This window comes from Lygodium microphyllum, chromosome 18 (genome assembly GCF_053477565.2).
Source record: "Lygodium microphyllum isolate KBCC chromosome 18, Lygodium_microphyllum_v1.1.10, whole genome shotgun sequence".
Classification (NCBI taxonomy): Eukaryota; Viridiplantae; Streptophyta; class Polypodiopsida; order Schizaeales; family Lygodiaceae; genus Lygodium; species Lygodium microphyllum.
This window is the reverse complement of record NC_141152.1, coordinates 139,567,089-139,582,684: the sequence shown is the minus strand read 5'-3', so window position 1 is coordinate 139,582,684 and position 15,596 is coordinate 139,567,089. Positions and strand designations below refer to the sequence as shown.

At 41.5% G+C, this 15,596-nt stretch overlaps 1 protein-coding gene across 1 annotated transcript in view; it reads right to left on the bottom strand.

Moving 5' to 3' along the window:
• Nucleotides 1–9,239: 9,239 nt before the first annotated feature.
• Nucleotides 9,240–15,596, bottom strand: part of LOC148021444 (E3 ubiquitin-protein ligase RSL1-like) — a 49,722-nt gene continuing 43,365 nt past the window's right edge. The window contains exons 2-3 of the mRNA XM_087699318.1: nucleotides 10,053–10,843; nucleotides 9,240–9,893 (exon numbers count right to left, since the gene is read on the bottom strand). Of these exons, the coding sequence (XP_087555444.1) occupies nucleotides 9,533–9,893; nucleotides 10,053–10,843 (1,152 nt within the window). The 3' untranslated portion in view covers nucleotides 9,240–9,532. The remainder of the gene's footprint in view (nucleotides 9,894–10,052; nucleotides 10,844–15,596) is intronic.

Sequence of the window (15,596 nt, the reverse complement as noted above, 5' to 3'; positions counted from 1 at the left end):
TTTTGCCAAGATTTCACCGTTGGACTCCCAAGGACCCAACGCACCCTACCATCAAGTTTCATCACTTTTTGATAACTCTAGGTTAGTCGCTAAATATATTGTTTGATTTGACTTTGTCATTCAAGACATACTATATATAGATGAGTTTGTATCAAGGCAAGGAGGAGCTCAACATGCGGATCGACGCAAGGATTCAGCTCTTAAGGAGTATATCAGTAACCTTGTTGCAGATTTGGTGGTCTTCTACAAGAAGTGCTCACCAAGAGGGCAAGAAATAATCATGAAAATTTGAGCTTTGACCAAGTTTGGACCCTTTCGAGCGATACATATGACATCTAGCTTGGAGAAGGTGGTGATAATCAAGCGGTCAAAGCTTCTTTACTTCTTTGATCAAACGTGGTGGAGCAATGTGTGTACTTGCGACATTAGGCGTGTCGGATCCGCTTCTCCTAGAGAAAGAGCTAAAGGGGAAGCGCATCATTTTTGAAGCAAAGAAGGAACTTATATTTCCATCGGAAACTGGCCCCTCCTCTCCACCGATGAAAAAGCCAAGGAACAAATGAGAGTTCTTATTGACTATTGGCTTTTTGTATCTACCATCACTAACAACCATCACATGTATTTTTCTTTATGAATATTTATTAAATAAATATGCAGTTCATATAAGTGTGATAATAATGTGTGATACGTGAATGACGCATTCGCATATGTTAACATAATTCAGCGCGTAGTACTACACTTGCGATTGTGTAAGTATGACGATAATGTGTGGTACGTGAATGATGCATCCGCATATATTAATATAATTCAACGCGTAGTATTGTACTTGCGATTGTGCATAAGCAATAACATAACTTGTATCCATACGTATTACTACTTTTGATGCGTTCATACGTTAAACAAAAATTAAGAGTCATGTGTTTCAAGAAACAAAACAAAACAAGTTTACTCAATTATTTGAATTCAGTACACATCGCACAAAATATTATGTATATATAAATAAATATTCCAATGTGGCAAAGTATACAAAATTTTTTGGGAGATGTTATGACGTTGTAACAGTCATTACAAACTTGCATCAATAATCTAGTAAACTATGGCGGGGTCCCCTTGCTGTGTCGAAGCCGAACGATAAAGTTCATATCTTTATCTGTGATTGTAATACACTTTGCATAGATGGCTACAAGTTGTGTATCATCGAACAAGTCGATGAGAAACCCCTCTACAGCGGTTTGTAGGGCCTCTATGGCTACAGCAGTCTACCTTCCTACTGGTGGTCCATCCCGTACTCATGCCCAAAATCTTCCCATCCCTTTCAGCTCCAAGTCTTGCATAACTTCTCGAACAGCTTTATGAAAAGAACTTTTTGGGATGGGAAGCTCGTATCCACGTTGGATTCTCCTTATCTCTCGAAGGGCGATAATACCCGGTTTCCATCTCCTCTTCTTCTGTGGTGGTCCTTGTGCTCTACAAGGAGCACCTGTTGCTGCACTAGAGGAGGCTCCACCTTGTGCTCCAGGTGGCGGGCCTTGGCGTGATGTCTTCCCGGGGCCAAAACGGCAACCTGCTTGCTTGATCCATGCCATGCAAGCTCAAGGAGGGCAAGACAAAGAAGAAACAGAGGTTGGGGATGTGAAAATGGAGGAAGCAAAGAAATCAAGATGTAAAAATGAGAAGAAGAACGAACCTTTAACCCATTTAAACCCCAAAATCGGGTTAATGCAGCTTCATACGCACTATCCATCGTATGATCGTAAATCCATAATCTTGTATCGGAATGCGACGAAACTTCACACGCACACTCGTTAGGTAGCTAAGAGCCCTTTTTTTTTTAAGTGCCTGCATACCCCTGGTCCGAAGTCTGGCGTCTGGAACCACATTCCTGGCAAGAATGTGACTCTAGACGCCAGACTTTGAACCAAGGCTCTGCAGTCACTTTTTTCCAAGAATATGGCTTTAGACGCCAGACTTCGGACCAAGGATCTATATGCACTTTTTTTCAAAAGAAAAATAATTTGGGCTCTTGGCCACCTAACGAGTGCGAGTGTGAAGTTTCGTCGCATTCCGATACATTTTAGTATTTAAAAATTATCCCACACCAAAATTATGGATGGATTAATAATTGAGAAATCAACATCGCGACTACTGGCCCTTAGAAACTTTGCACCACATAAACTATATAGAGGCACTAGGAGTAAAGTCTACAACAAGAAATGGCAAATTTTTGCATGTTATTCCTATTGAAATTGACAGTGCTAACAAAAACTATAAAGTAATAATTGAAAATACAACGAAGATGCACAGTCAAAGTTAAGAGCGAAGGACAAGTAAAATTTTAATTCATATTTTAAGGGCACATACAATAGTTTTGCACTAGGACATAGTCATATGTCCAATGCACGAGGATAATACTATGCCAAAAAAGATAACATTGCAAACTTTGTTCATTCCATTGGAACGAATGCATCCTTCACTGCTTGAAGATTTCTTATAAGTTGGAAGTCCTTGGGAGTTACAGTGATGCGCTTCGCATGTATTGCACAACGTTGAGCATCAGTCATCAAGTCAACTAAAAAGGCCTCTGCAGCACATTGTAGAGCATGAAGACATTCTTTTGTGAAGCGATCAGGTCTATCCTGACCTTGTGCCAAAAACCACCTACTTTCTTTGTGGTAGAGGTCTTGCACAATCTCACGAACAAGTCTCAAGAAGCTTGCCTTCAGAATGATAAGATCAAAAGAGCGTTGATACCTTCTAATTTCTCTCAAGGCCACTGTACCTGGCTTCCACTTGCATTTCTTGTGGGAATGCTGAGGAGGACCCTTGTGAGGGCGACTTGAGGAAGGTGGATTAGGTTGAGAAGGGGGTGCATCTAAGCTAGTAGATGCTCCAAGGGGCTGAACACGATATGGGGCTCTGAGCGGAAGCTTATTTGCAACTACCTTAGACCTAGCCATCTTTCCTACACAAGAGATGTAAGAACTCAATGAATAAGATAGAAAGTGAAACCGTCTTTTATATAACCCTAAACTGTGAGACTCATTCACATAGATGCACACTCTCTCTTTCTCTCTTAAACTATGAATTGCATTCACACTGACTCACATTGTTCATCTTACTATCTTAGCTCTTTCGAACCCATTTGCTGCCTTATCAAAGCCTCGTTTCTAGCCACTTGGCATGGTTTTCTTTGACACTTGAGGCTTCATAACGTACTTTAGTGACACGACGTGATTCCATCATGTCTGCAACCGATTCATTAGCACTTTCATTTGCTCTCTTTTGCGAGAATTTAGCTTCATCCACAACTATAATCCCATGCCACCAAGATAGCAATTGGATCATTGGATTGCTACCATTCACCCCTCCACCATGATCAGTTTTTCTTTGGTATGCACCACGCGCTATCCAATGTGGATTTTCCATCCCTTGTGTGGACCAAATTCCGATGCTTTCCTTTTCTGCAAAGTATGGTCCATGTGCCTCAAGGATATGCTACAAAGACACATATCACACATGAGTAAAACTATACTCAATAGTTTATACAATTCATACAATTTTAAAATATTAACTTAGTACGCACCATGTAATGTGTGATAGAGCTTTTGCCCCATGCTTCCACCATGTTTTCGTAGAAGCTATGCATAGCATTGATAAATCCTTGCTTATATTCATTGTTAAACACCATGTTGCGAAGTAAGGGAGGCAATTTGTTAAGACTTATCCAAACCTTACCTTTGGCCAATCTTGTTTTTCCTCCATTACTTCGATTAGGAACTGCAAAATGTAGCTTTTTCCACCCATCGTAGTCCTGCGGCCTACGAACCATGACATTCCCTTCCTCATTGATGGGTACTAAGAGAAACTTCCTAGCCTTTGCTCCTCCAAAGCAAGGCTTTTTTGGCAAGTTACCAAATTTTACTGATCTCTTCTCATCTTTTTCAATTGTCACTTGATACTTGAGTAGCCCAATTTCTGATAGCACTCGCTCCACATTCCTACACGTTGCAATGGCTTCTTTTTCTGGTTACATCTTATAAGTAAAGCAAATGTATTCATATACAAGTTTCTCCATGATTCTAACAAAAGCATGCAATGAACAAATGTGAATACGATCCAAGGGAATGTTGAATATGGACTTCCAAGTGGGATCTTCTCTATTGCGCATCGATACAGCACTTGTCACCTTTCGCCAGTTCTTCTTTCTGTCCTTTCCTTACACCCTCTCTGTCAAGCAATATAGGCATGGATTCTTTGTATTTGCACCATTGGAGATTCCACACATACATTTTAAAGTTTTCAAGTCTTCTGTAAAATGCCATTCAATCAAGTATTGACCATACCCTTCAACCGAGAGCATCTCACCATGTTACTGATGATCGATGATGCTTGAAATGCTTGTGTGCATAAAGAATAGCTGCAACACCTCAAATGTTTCCTTAGGAACTTCAAATGCAGCGGACCACCACACATGGCGCTCAGATTGAACACTAAAGTTCCCTGGCTTGTTCTTGTCAAATTGTAAAGCTCTATTCATCAGAGTTACACTAACTCTTTCAATCTTTACTCCTTTGACGACCTCACTTTCATCTAATTTTATAACAAACTGCAATTTACCATTACATTCCTTAACAGACATATTGTAGTACATTACATTGCCGACTGCACCTTGTTCAAATCTAAATAGTAATTATTGAGATTGGTGAACTTCACCTCATATGCATTTTTGGTCCCAACCTTTAGTGTTTCCACACATTGAACATACATGGGATCTCCTATCAACTCCAAAGCCTTTGTATTAAGTTGCCGTCAGGCCTCTATTAACTTTGAAGGTTGAGGAAGAGGCACGATTCTATTTCTCTTCAACACACAACCAAACCCAGCCTTCACACCTTTGAATATCTTTGAGTAAGTCGTTGTGCTAATGTCGGCCTTGTCACAAATAGATTGTGCATCCACAGCTGAGAACTCATTTGACACATCTTTTAATGTGTACTTAATCACCTTTTCCTTCACAGCCTTAAACTTACGATTGCTCAAAGCGTTTTCTAGTGTACTTGCCTTCAGCAATCTACTAATACACGATCCAACCTCACCCTCACCTAGGTTCTCTTTCTAAGCTACCTTACATGCTTCGATACGTCGTTTCCACTGGCCATTATTCACAATTAACTCATTGATTGGCTTCTTCTTTCGTTTGCGCTCCTGTATTAGCTTGTTGTTGATCTTTCTCAAGTCTTCCAATTGTGCCTTTGCCTCCTCATATGAGATACCAATGTCATGGATAGTATCCTGCATTGAAATAATTTGATTCTTTTATTGAATTACAGTGTCATTCAATTGTACCACTTGTCCTATGAGCTGTTGTATATGAAGTTGATGTGCAACGATCACATCATGGCAATTTTTTATGGTTGCTTGGTAAGTTGTAAATACTTTGAACACTTGATCATTGAGCTGCCTAGAATAACAAGTAACCCATTTTCACCCTCGCACACATACTTTAGCAAATTTGTGATTCCTGAGAAAGTTGGAGGTCTATTGTTTAAGGGGTCAATTGGGTAGATTCCCCCATTAATCCACAAATCCACATGTTTCAATTCCATTTGCCTATAATTCTGCAAAACCTAAGGGTTGACACTGGTACGCTGGGTTCTTTTGAATAATGGGGCATATTCAATCTCTACCTCAATATGTAGCTCCTTTCCTGTATTTATTTTACTATTAATAGAAACGTGAAGCCTACTTGGTTGTCACAAGAGGTAGAGTGGAGATGCACATAGAGGCACATAAAGGTGCCAAGGAAAATGATGGTATAAGTAATTCACTCTGTTAATGAAGGTTGCATAAGCACAGAGAAGATATCACAATAGAGACATGAGAGAGTATAGATATAGAGAGAAATAGCTCAGAGGGTAGGGATGTCGAAGACTTTTCGTATTTTAGATGTTTCTATTTTGCCTCCAAAAACATCTTCAAAAAACACGAAATTTGACCAGCTCGTTTGTTTTTTTACCAAAAGCTAGGATATAAAAAAATCCCCAAAATATCTTAAAAGGAACTTCTGAAATTTCATTTTCCTTGTTCTCGATTAAAAAATCAATTACCTCGTATCTACTAATCATTTTGCATTGAAAACGAAGCACCACACTCTCGTAACTAACTTCTTTTTTAATATAAAATTTGGTTCAAAAATACTTCTTAAATGAGGAGAGAGAAGGAATCTGAGCATATCTTTGTAGATAATATAAAAAAGGCAAAACGAGATTGCAAAAGTGGAGAGAGGATGATTATTTTACTATTTTTCTCTCCTCTTTTTCTTGTTTTAAGGAGGAGAGAGAGGGGGGCTAAAAGGCCCATTTGTGAGCTCATTTTTTTCCTAATGCAAGTCTTCAAGGCTAAAAGAACACGCTGTTGGGGGTCAATGGCATCATAGTAAACTTGAAGAAGGAACTACATGAATGCCTAATAGAAAAGACAAGACTCGCCCACCTCATCAAGACCTATTCCTACCAAATGATTACATGACAATTGTATAGATTGCAATTGCAATAAGGTAGTCTCTTAAGAAGATACGTATATGAGGAGAGAGATGGAGATGTACTCCAAGAAGCACACACGAGGACAAGAGGTAATTTCAATGCTAGTATTCTGGCTCAAAAGTGCTTTAGTTTACAGTTGTGGTGGTCTACATTGTTCAAGGACATGGCATGCTTTGTAAAGCATTATAATGAATGCCAATGTACCAAGGTGCCAATCAACAAAGACAAAATGGAACTTAGACCAATGATTGCCCTTCAACCCTTCAAAAGTGGGGCATAAACTTCATGTGACCCATTAGCCCCACATCTAATACTCACAAGTAGAATACATTATCGTCACTATGGATTACATGACTAAATGGACAAAAACTAGGGGCACTCACAAGAATGATACCAAAACCATGGCCAAGTTCCTATGGGAGCAAGTCATCTCAAGTTTTAGCTACCCCATCAAGATTTTGAGCAACCAAGGAACACATTTTATCAATCAAGTCATTGAGCACTTGCTCTCCACATTTGTCATTTAAAGGAAGCTTGCTCCTTACTATCCTTAAGCTAACGACCACGCAGAGTCAACAAATTAAATATAAATCTCCTCACTAGAAATGACTTCATATCTAGGATAGACTTGGAAACTAAGATCGTGATAGCATTATGGGTTTATGAAAGTGCTTACAGAAAAAACTACATGGCAAATGTCATTCAAACTCTCAAATGGAAAAAAATCCATTGTCTATGAAACTTCTTATTCCCAATTTGCAAATACAAAACAAAGGCCTAGGCCAACCACCTTGTGGAACTAGAACGCTTAATGGAGACGCATTTCTTAGCAACCATGCATTGATTTTTGAGAAAGCCAAATGAAAGACATAGACCACATGCAACAGAGGAACTTTAAGAGGTAATCTAATGCTACTATACTCGATTACGTGCCATGAACAAAAGGCAAGTTTCAAAAACCTCAAACCCTATCGTGTCCATTTTATTAGTCAATCAAGCAATGTGAAATTAGAGACTTTGGAGAGGGAGAGCATTGGACATGTTAATGGAAGCAAAATCAAATAAGTATTAAACCCCATAACATGATAAACAGTATGATCAACTAGAAGAACAAGCAGAACTCAATTAACACGCTCATCCGAGAGAGTCAACCCATGGACCCCAAACTAGAGCTCCAAACTTCCATGTCAAGGTCACTACCATCACCGAGCTTGACTCCAAAGAAGGGCTAATCGTTCCATTTGCATATTTGGAGACGTATTCATAGCCTATGCTTGCAATCGTTACGATTATAAGCATTAGCATATTTAATTGTTTTCATTTTCATTGTTTTTCTCAAGTCGAGACAACATAGTCAAATATACTCATTACTTTGTCTCATACACCATTCTCTCTCTCTCTCTCTCTCTCTCTCTCTCTCTCTCTCTCTCTCTCTCTCTCTCTCAACTTCATACATAAAGTGTGAGGTATGCATCTAGAAAAATTGCCTTAAGAGCTTTTGAGACTTCTAGGCAACTAACACATGCAAGAGATGGGAGCTCATGGTATACACATAGGATATGGAGCTAACATGGAACGACTTCCTTCCACTAAAACTTGTACTCCCCCTCCATAGAATCCTCACACTAAGAGAAACCTAGTAGTAAGTCGAGATCTCTATTAGCTACACAAAAACATGTGGATTGCACCCCCCCCCCCCAATCCCCTCCCCTCAAAGATGTCCTATTATAGACACCACTTCTAAAGACCATGGAATACAATTTCATTGAGAGGCTTGGGTACCTACACCTATACATGTAACATGAGATACATGATATTGTCAATTAGCTCAAGGTCTCTTCTCCCCAATCAAAGATTGTGACAAGGAAAGCAACCCAAATCCCCGAGAGACAAGATCATCTGAAATTGTGCCAAGAGGTGGAGAGCAAGGGGCACTACATATGCAGATGCAAGGCCCATAGCATAGTTTGATCAAGGCACCCTACACTATTCAAAGTGGACACCTCCCTCACACTAGTCATGGAGCCCCAAATCAATGACACTTGGACCGATTCCTCCTTGAGATTCAAAGGCTTCGGCATTATTGCTCCACTCGAGAGAGCTGAGGATATCAAAAGTTGCACATTGACCAAGGTGTAAAAATATCAACACTGCTAGATGGAGTTAGATAGGACTGCCCCTCATCGTTGTATCCTTAACACACATACAGTAGCCTATCATTCAGTTACATATGTAGTTATTTAGTGCTCCATCCACCCACCCCTTACATTGACATTGTATTGTACATCATTTTGCTCTGTATATCACATATCACACTTTGCATTGATATCCAGTGATACTATCCACTGTACATGGCTGTCTCACATACTGTTTTCAGTCTCAATAAATCTCTCTCTCTCTCTCTCTCTCTCTCTCTCTCTCTCTCTCTCTCAACCTAGGGACCCTCCCCCCTCCCACGTGTCCACCCTAAAAACTGAGCTACACAGATATCTTGTATACATAAACATAATCTTTATACATTCTTGGACAGCGCAAATGTTGTTAAACATTGATACTTTAACAGGATCAAGGTTGATGAGGTATAATGCCCATAACAGGTAGACATGTAGATACAACTAAGGAGGAATCATTTTGTAAGAGTTCCCTTACGTAATACAAAATCCAGAAGCTAATGCTTAGAGTTGAATTCAGAAAGTAGATTTCAAACACAAAATTGCTCTCAAATTTTGCTTGTAGAAGTTCTCTACTACCACCGACACATGATTCGATCAATTGGGCATTCACTCTATACAGGCTGCTGAAATCGAATGTGGCCATCCAAAGCATTAACAATTAGGCCAATAAACAAAAGAGGGCACTATGTTCCAGACATAATCAAGGATATTTTGGCTACAGATACTATGTTTCATGGCCAAACTTCTCCTATCTACATTATTAAGGCCATGAGACAGCAGGAGCATGTTTGGAAGCTCCATGTGAACTTGACACAGCTACCACATTACTTCTCTAAGTTCATCAACACCATGAGCAAAGTTGCAGTCATCTCCAAAGTGGCACTCACCTCTTTGCCAGAACCGGCAAAGTTTTGTCTTATAGTGTGGATTGGTGTTCCTCCGTGGTGAATCCAAACTCAAAACAGTTCTCATTGCTCCTGAAACCATATCATCATAATCATCTTCGAGGTCCTCTGAATACTCATAATCATCTTCATCCCAGTAAATTCCATCTTCGTCATCAGATGTGGGTACTGGTTCATCAAGTAAATAATCCTCATCGAAAAGCCGACAACGGCAAGTTTGCTTTCCATCTTTCCATGGTTCTCCACACAAATAACAAAACTCATGACCACACCTGCAACAATAATGCAAATAAGACTCGTTTTGTTAACAGAAATTAGAGGGATTGAACAATAATAGTAAATATACAGGAAACATTTGCATCCCATGCTGTCCACAAGCAGAAGTTAGGTACATGTCCAAGTTAGGAAAAGCCAATTTTTAAAAAAATTGCCTGCAAGTGATGTGATAGCAGCCCTCAGAAAGCTCTATCATTCGTTTGCACATTTTACAACGCTTCCAATTTTTATGCTCAGCTAGCTTATAAAGCTCTGCATCTTGTGCATTTCGTATGGAAGGTGGCAACCGCTGATAGTCTTCACATGACATTGAAGCATGCCAAGGGGCCCGACACTCCACACAGAATACCCTGTGACATTCTTTACATCTTGTAGCTGTAATACAGGAACTGGAAGGATTTGATGTGCTAGCTCCCTGACTGACAGCTATTTCCTTTCTGCTCATAAGAGCTGAACAATTTGGGAATGGACAGTAGACCCTTTCAGCTTCAGGCATCCTTGCCTCTATTAGCCGCTTGTTATAGAGGTCATACCATTTCTGAGAGAGGATAGGCAGGCACTGATCAAGACCAAGTGTTTGAATGCACCCAAATTGAGGACAACGAATAGGAACTTGACCTGACTGCACCTTAACCTCTGAATGCTGGATAATACATATACGGCAAAAACTGTGCAGACACCCAGAAACCGCGAACATATCTGCATGGCACTTCCGTTCTAAGCATATTGTACAGAAACTATTCACTTCTGAAATTATTTCACTTGTGCCGCCACTCTCCTTGGGCAGATGCCTATTGACAACTTCCCTTGCCAATCTGACAGCATGGTTATTCTCATTACGGGGAACCAAAAATAAATTGAACTGTTGCAACTTCCTTGCATGATCCAGCGTTTGTGACAGAAGTTCTTTATGTTTCCCAGAACGTGCTCTCCATCTCCTTAGAACCTTGCATGAAAATAAGTTGTTTTTAAAATGGGACTTGGCACAATTGAAGTAAATCAAAGACAGTTTCCATGTTTTACAACAAAGGAACAAGAAGGATAAGTAATCGAATGATGCAATTCTATGATAGTTCCTAACTTGATATCATTTGAGTAATTACAAATATCAGGAGATAAATCAAGGGCAAAAGAAAAGAAAAAGCCATGCAAACACTTTTCTCCTCAGCATAGCTTCACTATTTAACATAAAAACAACTAAAAATCTCCATGTTTAGAAAGAAACAGGAGATACAAGCATGGTGCTATACCCCCCTATATCAGTGGCAATATCATATGGGCAATGAAAGCACAGCACAGACACAGATAGAGAGAAAGAAAGAAAGAAAGAAAGTTATATTAACGTCTACAACAGGCCAAGTTGGCCTATGAGACCAAAATGTTGCATACAAATGTCTGGGAGATTTCAAAAGTCCCAATGAAGCTAACATTTATGCTATGTTGAACTAAATTGAGTAGGTACAAAATGATATCTGGACTAGATACAATCTAGAGGTACTCCCAGTGCGGTGTGGAACTGCTCCTGGGGTGTTCATCCTAAGATGTCCCGCATGGGTCGGTCTAGCATGGAGAGGCTAAAGCGGCGGGGCAGGGCCCTCCGATGGCAGCTTAGTATCCCTTGTATCTTCGACCAGTGTCTTCTGCGGGGACGGGGGCCGGCGGGGCGTGGTCGCCGGGCTTTACCTCTCGTCGTGGCTATTTCTAAGGTGGTCCCCGAGGGCCGGGAGGCCGGTTGGGCTGGTGGGGCCTCGGTGGTAGAGAGTTTGAGTGCGCATGCGCGCGCGTGTGTGTGAGAGTGAGAAACTTGAGAGAGGTGGAATCTTATATCTAGACTGCCCTAAATCTACAGCACAACTCAATGGACCAAATATTGCAAGAACAGAAAACCAATTGCATACAAGAGAATGCCAGAGAGAGAACTGCTTTGTAAGATCGCTGCTAGATTGTGATTGTGTGCACAAGGGAAAGAACTAGAGGAAGACAATAACTACCACTAAAGAGGACCTAAGAATCAAATCATATTCAGCCTGTGAGATCTCGTATGGTCAATAAGAGCCAGATGTTTCTCCTCGTGTCCAAATCTTTGGAAGTGAGTTACGACTACCAGTCTTGTCCTCACACTCAGTTATCAGCATAGGCTGTTCTTCAGCATAGGTTGTTGTGGAGATTGAACTGGTGAAGATGTGTTCGAAGTCATCTTCCGGTTAAGAGTTCCCATCTCCCATAGTTACAAGGATGGCTGTCCAAGGCCCTCACGACATGAAACACTCTGCCAACACATTGTCAAGAAATTTCTTCCACATTGGCTCAAGAAATTTGGGGATTTTCAGGTTTTTTTATCCGGCACACATCACGAGGCAGATTTCAGCTGTTGTTCACTGTTGATACACATCCTGAGGCGACATTTTTGCAGAAATTCCAACTATAAGGTACAAATTTCGTCAATTCCTTTGAAATTTTAGAAAGAAATTTGGGGCTTTGCCCGACACGCACTCCAAGGCAAACAACAAGTAGTACAAGAGCATGTAATTGCTGTTACAGTCAGATTGGGTTGAGAATTTTGGGAAAATTCAGTAAATTTTGGTAAGAATCAACATTAAGTTGCTATATTTTGTACTTTTGCAGGCACACATTTCGAGGCAGGTGTGGTACAGCAGTATAGTGCTGTAATTTACTGGCTCAGTGCTGATTTGGGTGGCATTGTGCACACTTTGGCATTTGTGTGACAGTTTGGTACTTATTTCTTAATCCCGTGGGGGATTTTGGTACTCTGAGGAGTATACTCTATACTTCAGCATTGAAGTATTTGGCTACATATTTTTTTCTATCATTGACAGCATGGCACGTCAGGGGAATAATGATTAGAGCAACATCCTTAGTGTCCTCACTCAGGAGGACAAACTTAATGGCTCAAACTACCCACTGTGGAGTTTTATGGTCCGTAACCTTCTTGTGACGAAGGACTTGTGGGACTATGTTATAGGTGATTTGAAGCGACCAGGAGGTCTTGTACCTCAGACACCTCGGCCAAATGCTCAAGGATAGGTTGTTGGTGCTACTAGTGGTGGTATTGGTGCTACTACTGCAGCTGTCCCTCCTCTCCCTCCTTTCTTTTTTTTGCAAATAAAATATGGCTGATTATATAACTCAAAAAAACTTATTACAACAAAGTGCTCATGCTCAACAGACTAGCTAGAGCTGGTGAAAGTTACAAATACATCATGTATACAAGTCTCTCAAGGCGGTCTGGGGGGAATGGGGACAAGAAGCCATGGAGAGAGGTGTATCACCATCTGGGGCTGCTTGCCTGCATCACGAAAAACAAGTCCTCGTCGTCCCACGTGCACATGAAATGACATCAAAGCTCTTGACGAGCCCTGGACAAGCCCTGCACCTGATCCCATCGGCCACGGAGGGAGTGGATGATGGAGGTCCATAGCTCTGCTAAGGTTTCCTGCACTGAAAGTCTCTCTCCGCCGAAAACCTCCTGACACCGCACCTTCCAAATATGCCAACCAGTAAGACTCCCTATGATCTCCCATACCTCAGAGCGGTCTGTTGTGGACTCCAGTACCTGGCGGATGGGTAGAGCCTCTAGTCCGACCACTGCGCATGACCCTGCCTTGATTATGACTATCGTGTCCTCCATATTCCGGCCTCATACAGAAGGTAACGGCCCTAGCTGACTGCCTGCCAGCAGAAAGCTCCCCATGAGATACATCCGAGGCTGGGTGCTATATGGCGAATGATGCAGCATGCTTCTCTCCACACGAGCTGCGCCGTCTCACACGACCATAGGCAGTGCCTTGTGGTTTCTAGAGACTGTTGTGTGCAACGCTAACAATCTCCCTCCTGCATCCTGGCAAGCCAACTTCCCACTGCCAAGCCTCCATGTGCCACCAGCCATAAGAAATAGGATACCCTCCTCGGCCTCCAACTATCCCATAGGCGGCACCAAAAGGCCTGTCGGAAAGGCTCCGTGATGTGCTCCGCCCAAAGCTTGCTACGTGACCGCGCCCAATCCATATTCTCCTACATCAATACGTGTCTGCCAATCCTAGTTGTGTACTCCAGGAACCGCGGTGGCTTCTTGGCGACCAGAGTGGCCGACCATAACCACTCTCCTGGATCCCACTCTAGCTCGTCAAGTGGCCTACTCTCCCAGATAAAGAGGCACCACTCCCTGAGCTCCTGCCAAAAGACAAAAGGGTCCAACCGCCATGTCTTCCCCTAAAGGCCAATCACCCTGATTCTCTTCCATGAAAGGACAGCCATCCCCTCATCCTACTGTCCTCTGTCAAGAGCCAAACGCCTCCCCCCCTCTTGTATGGTGAAGAAATGGGACTCAAAAGATGCACATGCACTTTCTTTGATTGCCTTGTTAGTGAAAAGGGTAATTATTCTGCACATTCGGTCTTGTAAGACCTTAAAATCAGCATAGGATGTACTTGAGCATATATTTGCAACACACAATGAAGCCAGGATATCCTATCTCTGCAAAGAGTTGGCCAATGTGACCATGGATGAAGGTGATAGCATGACAGAGCACCTTACTCACATACAGGATTTGCGTGAGCAGCTACTCAATGTTGATGAGGTCATTCAAGATGTTGAATTGGTAAACACCACACTGAACTCTCTTCCAAAGTCATATCTTGGTTTCCACACCTCTTTGATATTGTCTTTGGGGGGGGCCAACAGCCCCTTACATTTGTGGAGTTGAAAGGCCTCTTGCTACAAGAGAAACAGACTCGGAAGAACGTAGCATTGCGTTCAAGTGATGTGGCTATGCTTTCCAGGTTCAAAGGCAAAGGAAAAGTCAAGCAAAATGTAAAACATCAGCAAAATGGTGATGCTGGACAACCATCAAAGAAGGTTGTCCAAGACACAAAAAAAACTAAAAAGAAGGAAAAATGCCATTATTGCAAGAAGCCTGGTCACTATATCGATGAATGCAAAAGAGATTGGCCAAAGAGAAGAAAAAGAACTCCAGTTTGGCTGTCCAAGAAACATCAACCAACAAATCTACTGATGATGATACTTTAGTCAACTTTGTAGAGGAGGACTATACATTTCTCACATGCACTTATGATTCTTCAATGGCTGATTCAGCACTTAATGCTGCTGAAACGCAACAAACATGGTATTTTGACAATGGGGCGCCAAAGCACATCACTTCAAGGAAGTGTTTGTTTACCTCTTTGCATTCATCCCCTGTTGGGAAGCATGTTACATGTGCGAACAGCAGCAGTTATGATGTATGTGGCATTGGGATAATCACTATTACTGTTGCAGATGGTTGTGATTTCATGCTTCTAGATGTCTTGTTTGTACCTGGCATTACAAAGAACTTGTTATCTATCTCTGCTTTTAATAAGAATGGCTTTCAAATCATCTTTGAGGATGACAAATACATTGTTAGAGACAAAGAGATGGATTATGCACTTAGGCTGTCTAGCACCCTGCATAAGGATCTATTTTTGTTGGATACATATGACAGACAGTCTCATGATGCTTTAGCAATCACTACTCTTTCACCCGCTATGCAAAATGCAGAGCTATGGCATGCCCGCTATGGACACATGAGCTTTGGGAGTTTGATGACCCTTCAGAGGTGTCAAATGGTAGATGCATTGCCTCCAGTGGAGACTCCACCTCCTCATGCATGTGAGGGATGTATTTTGGGCAAGATGCATATG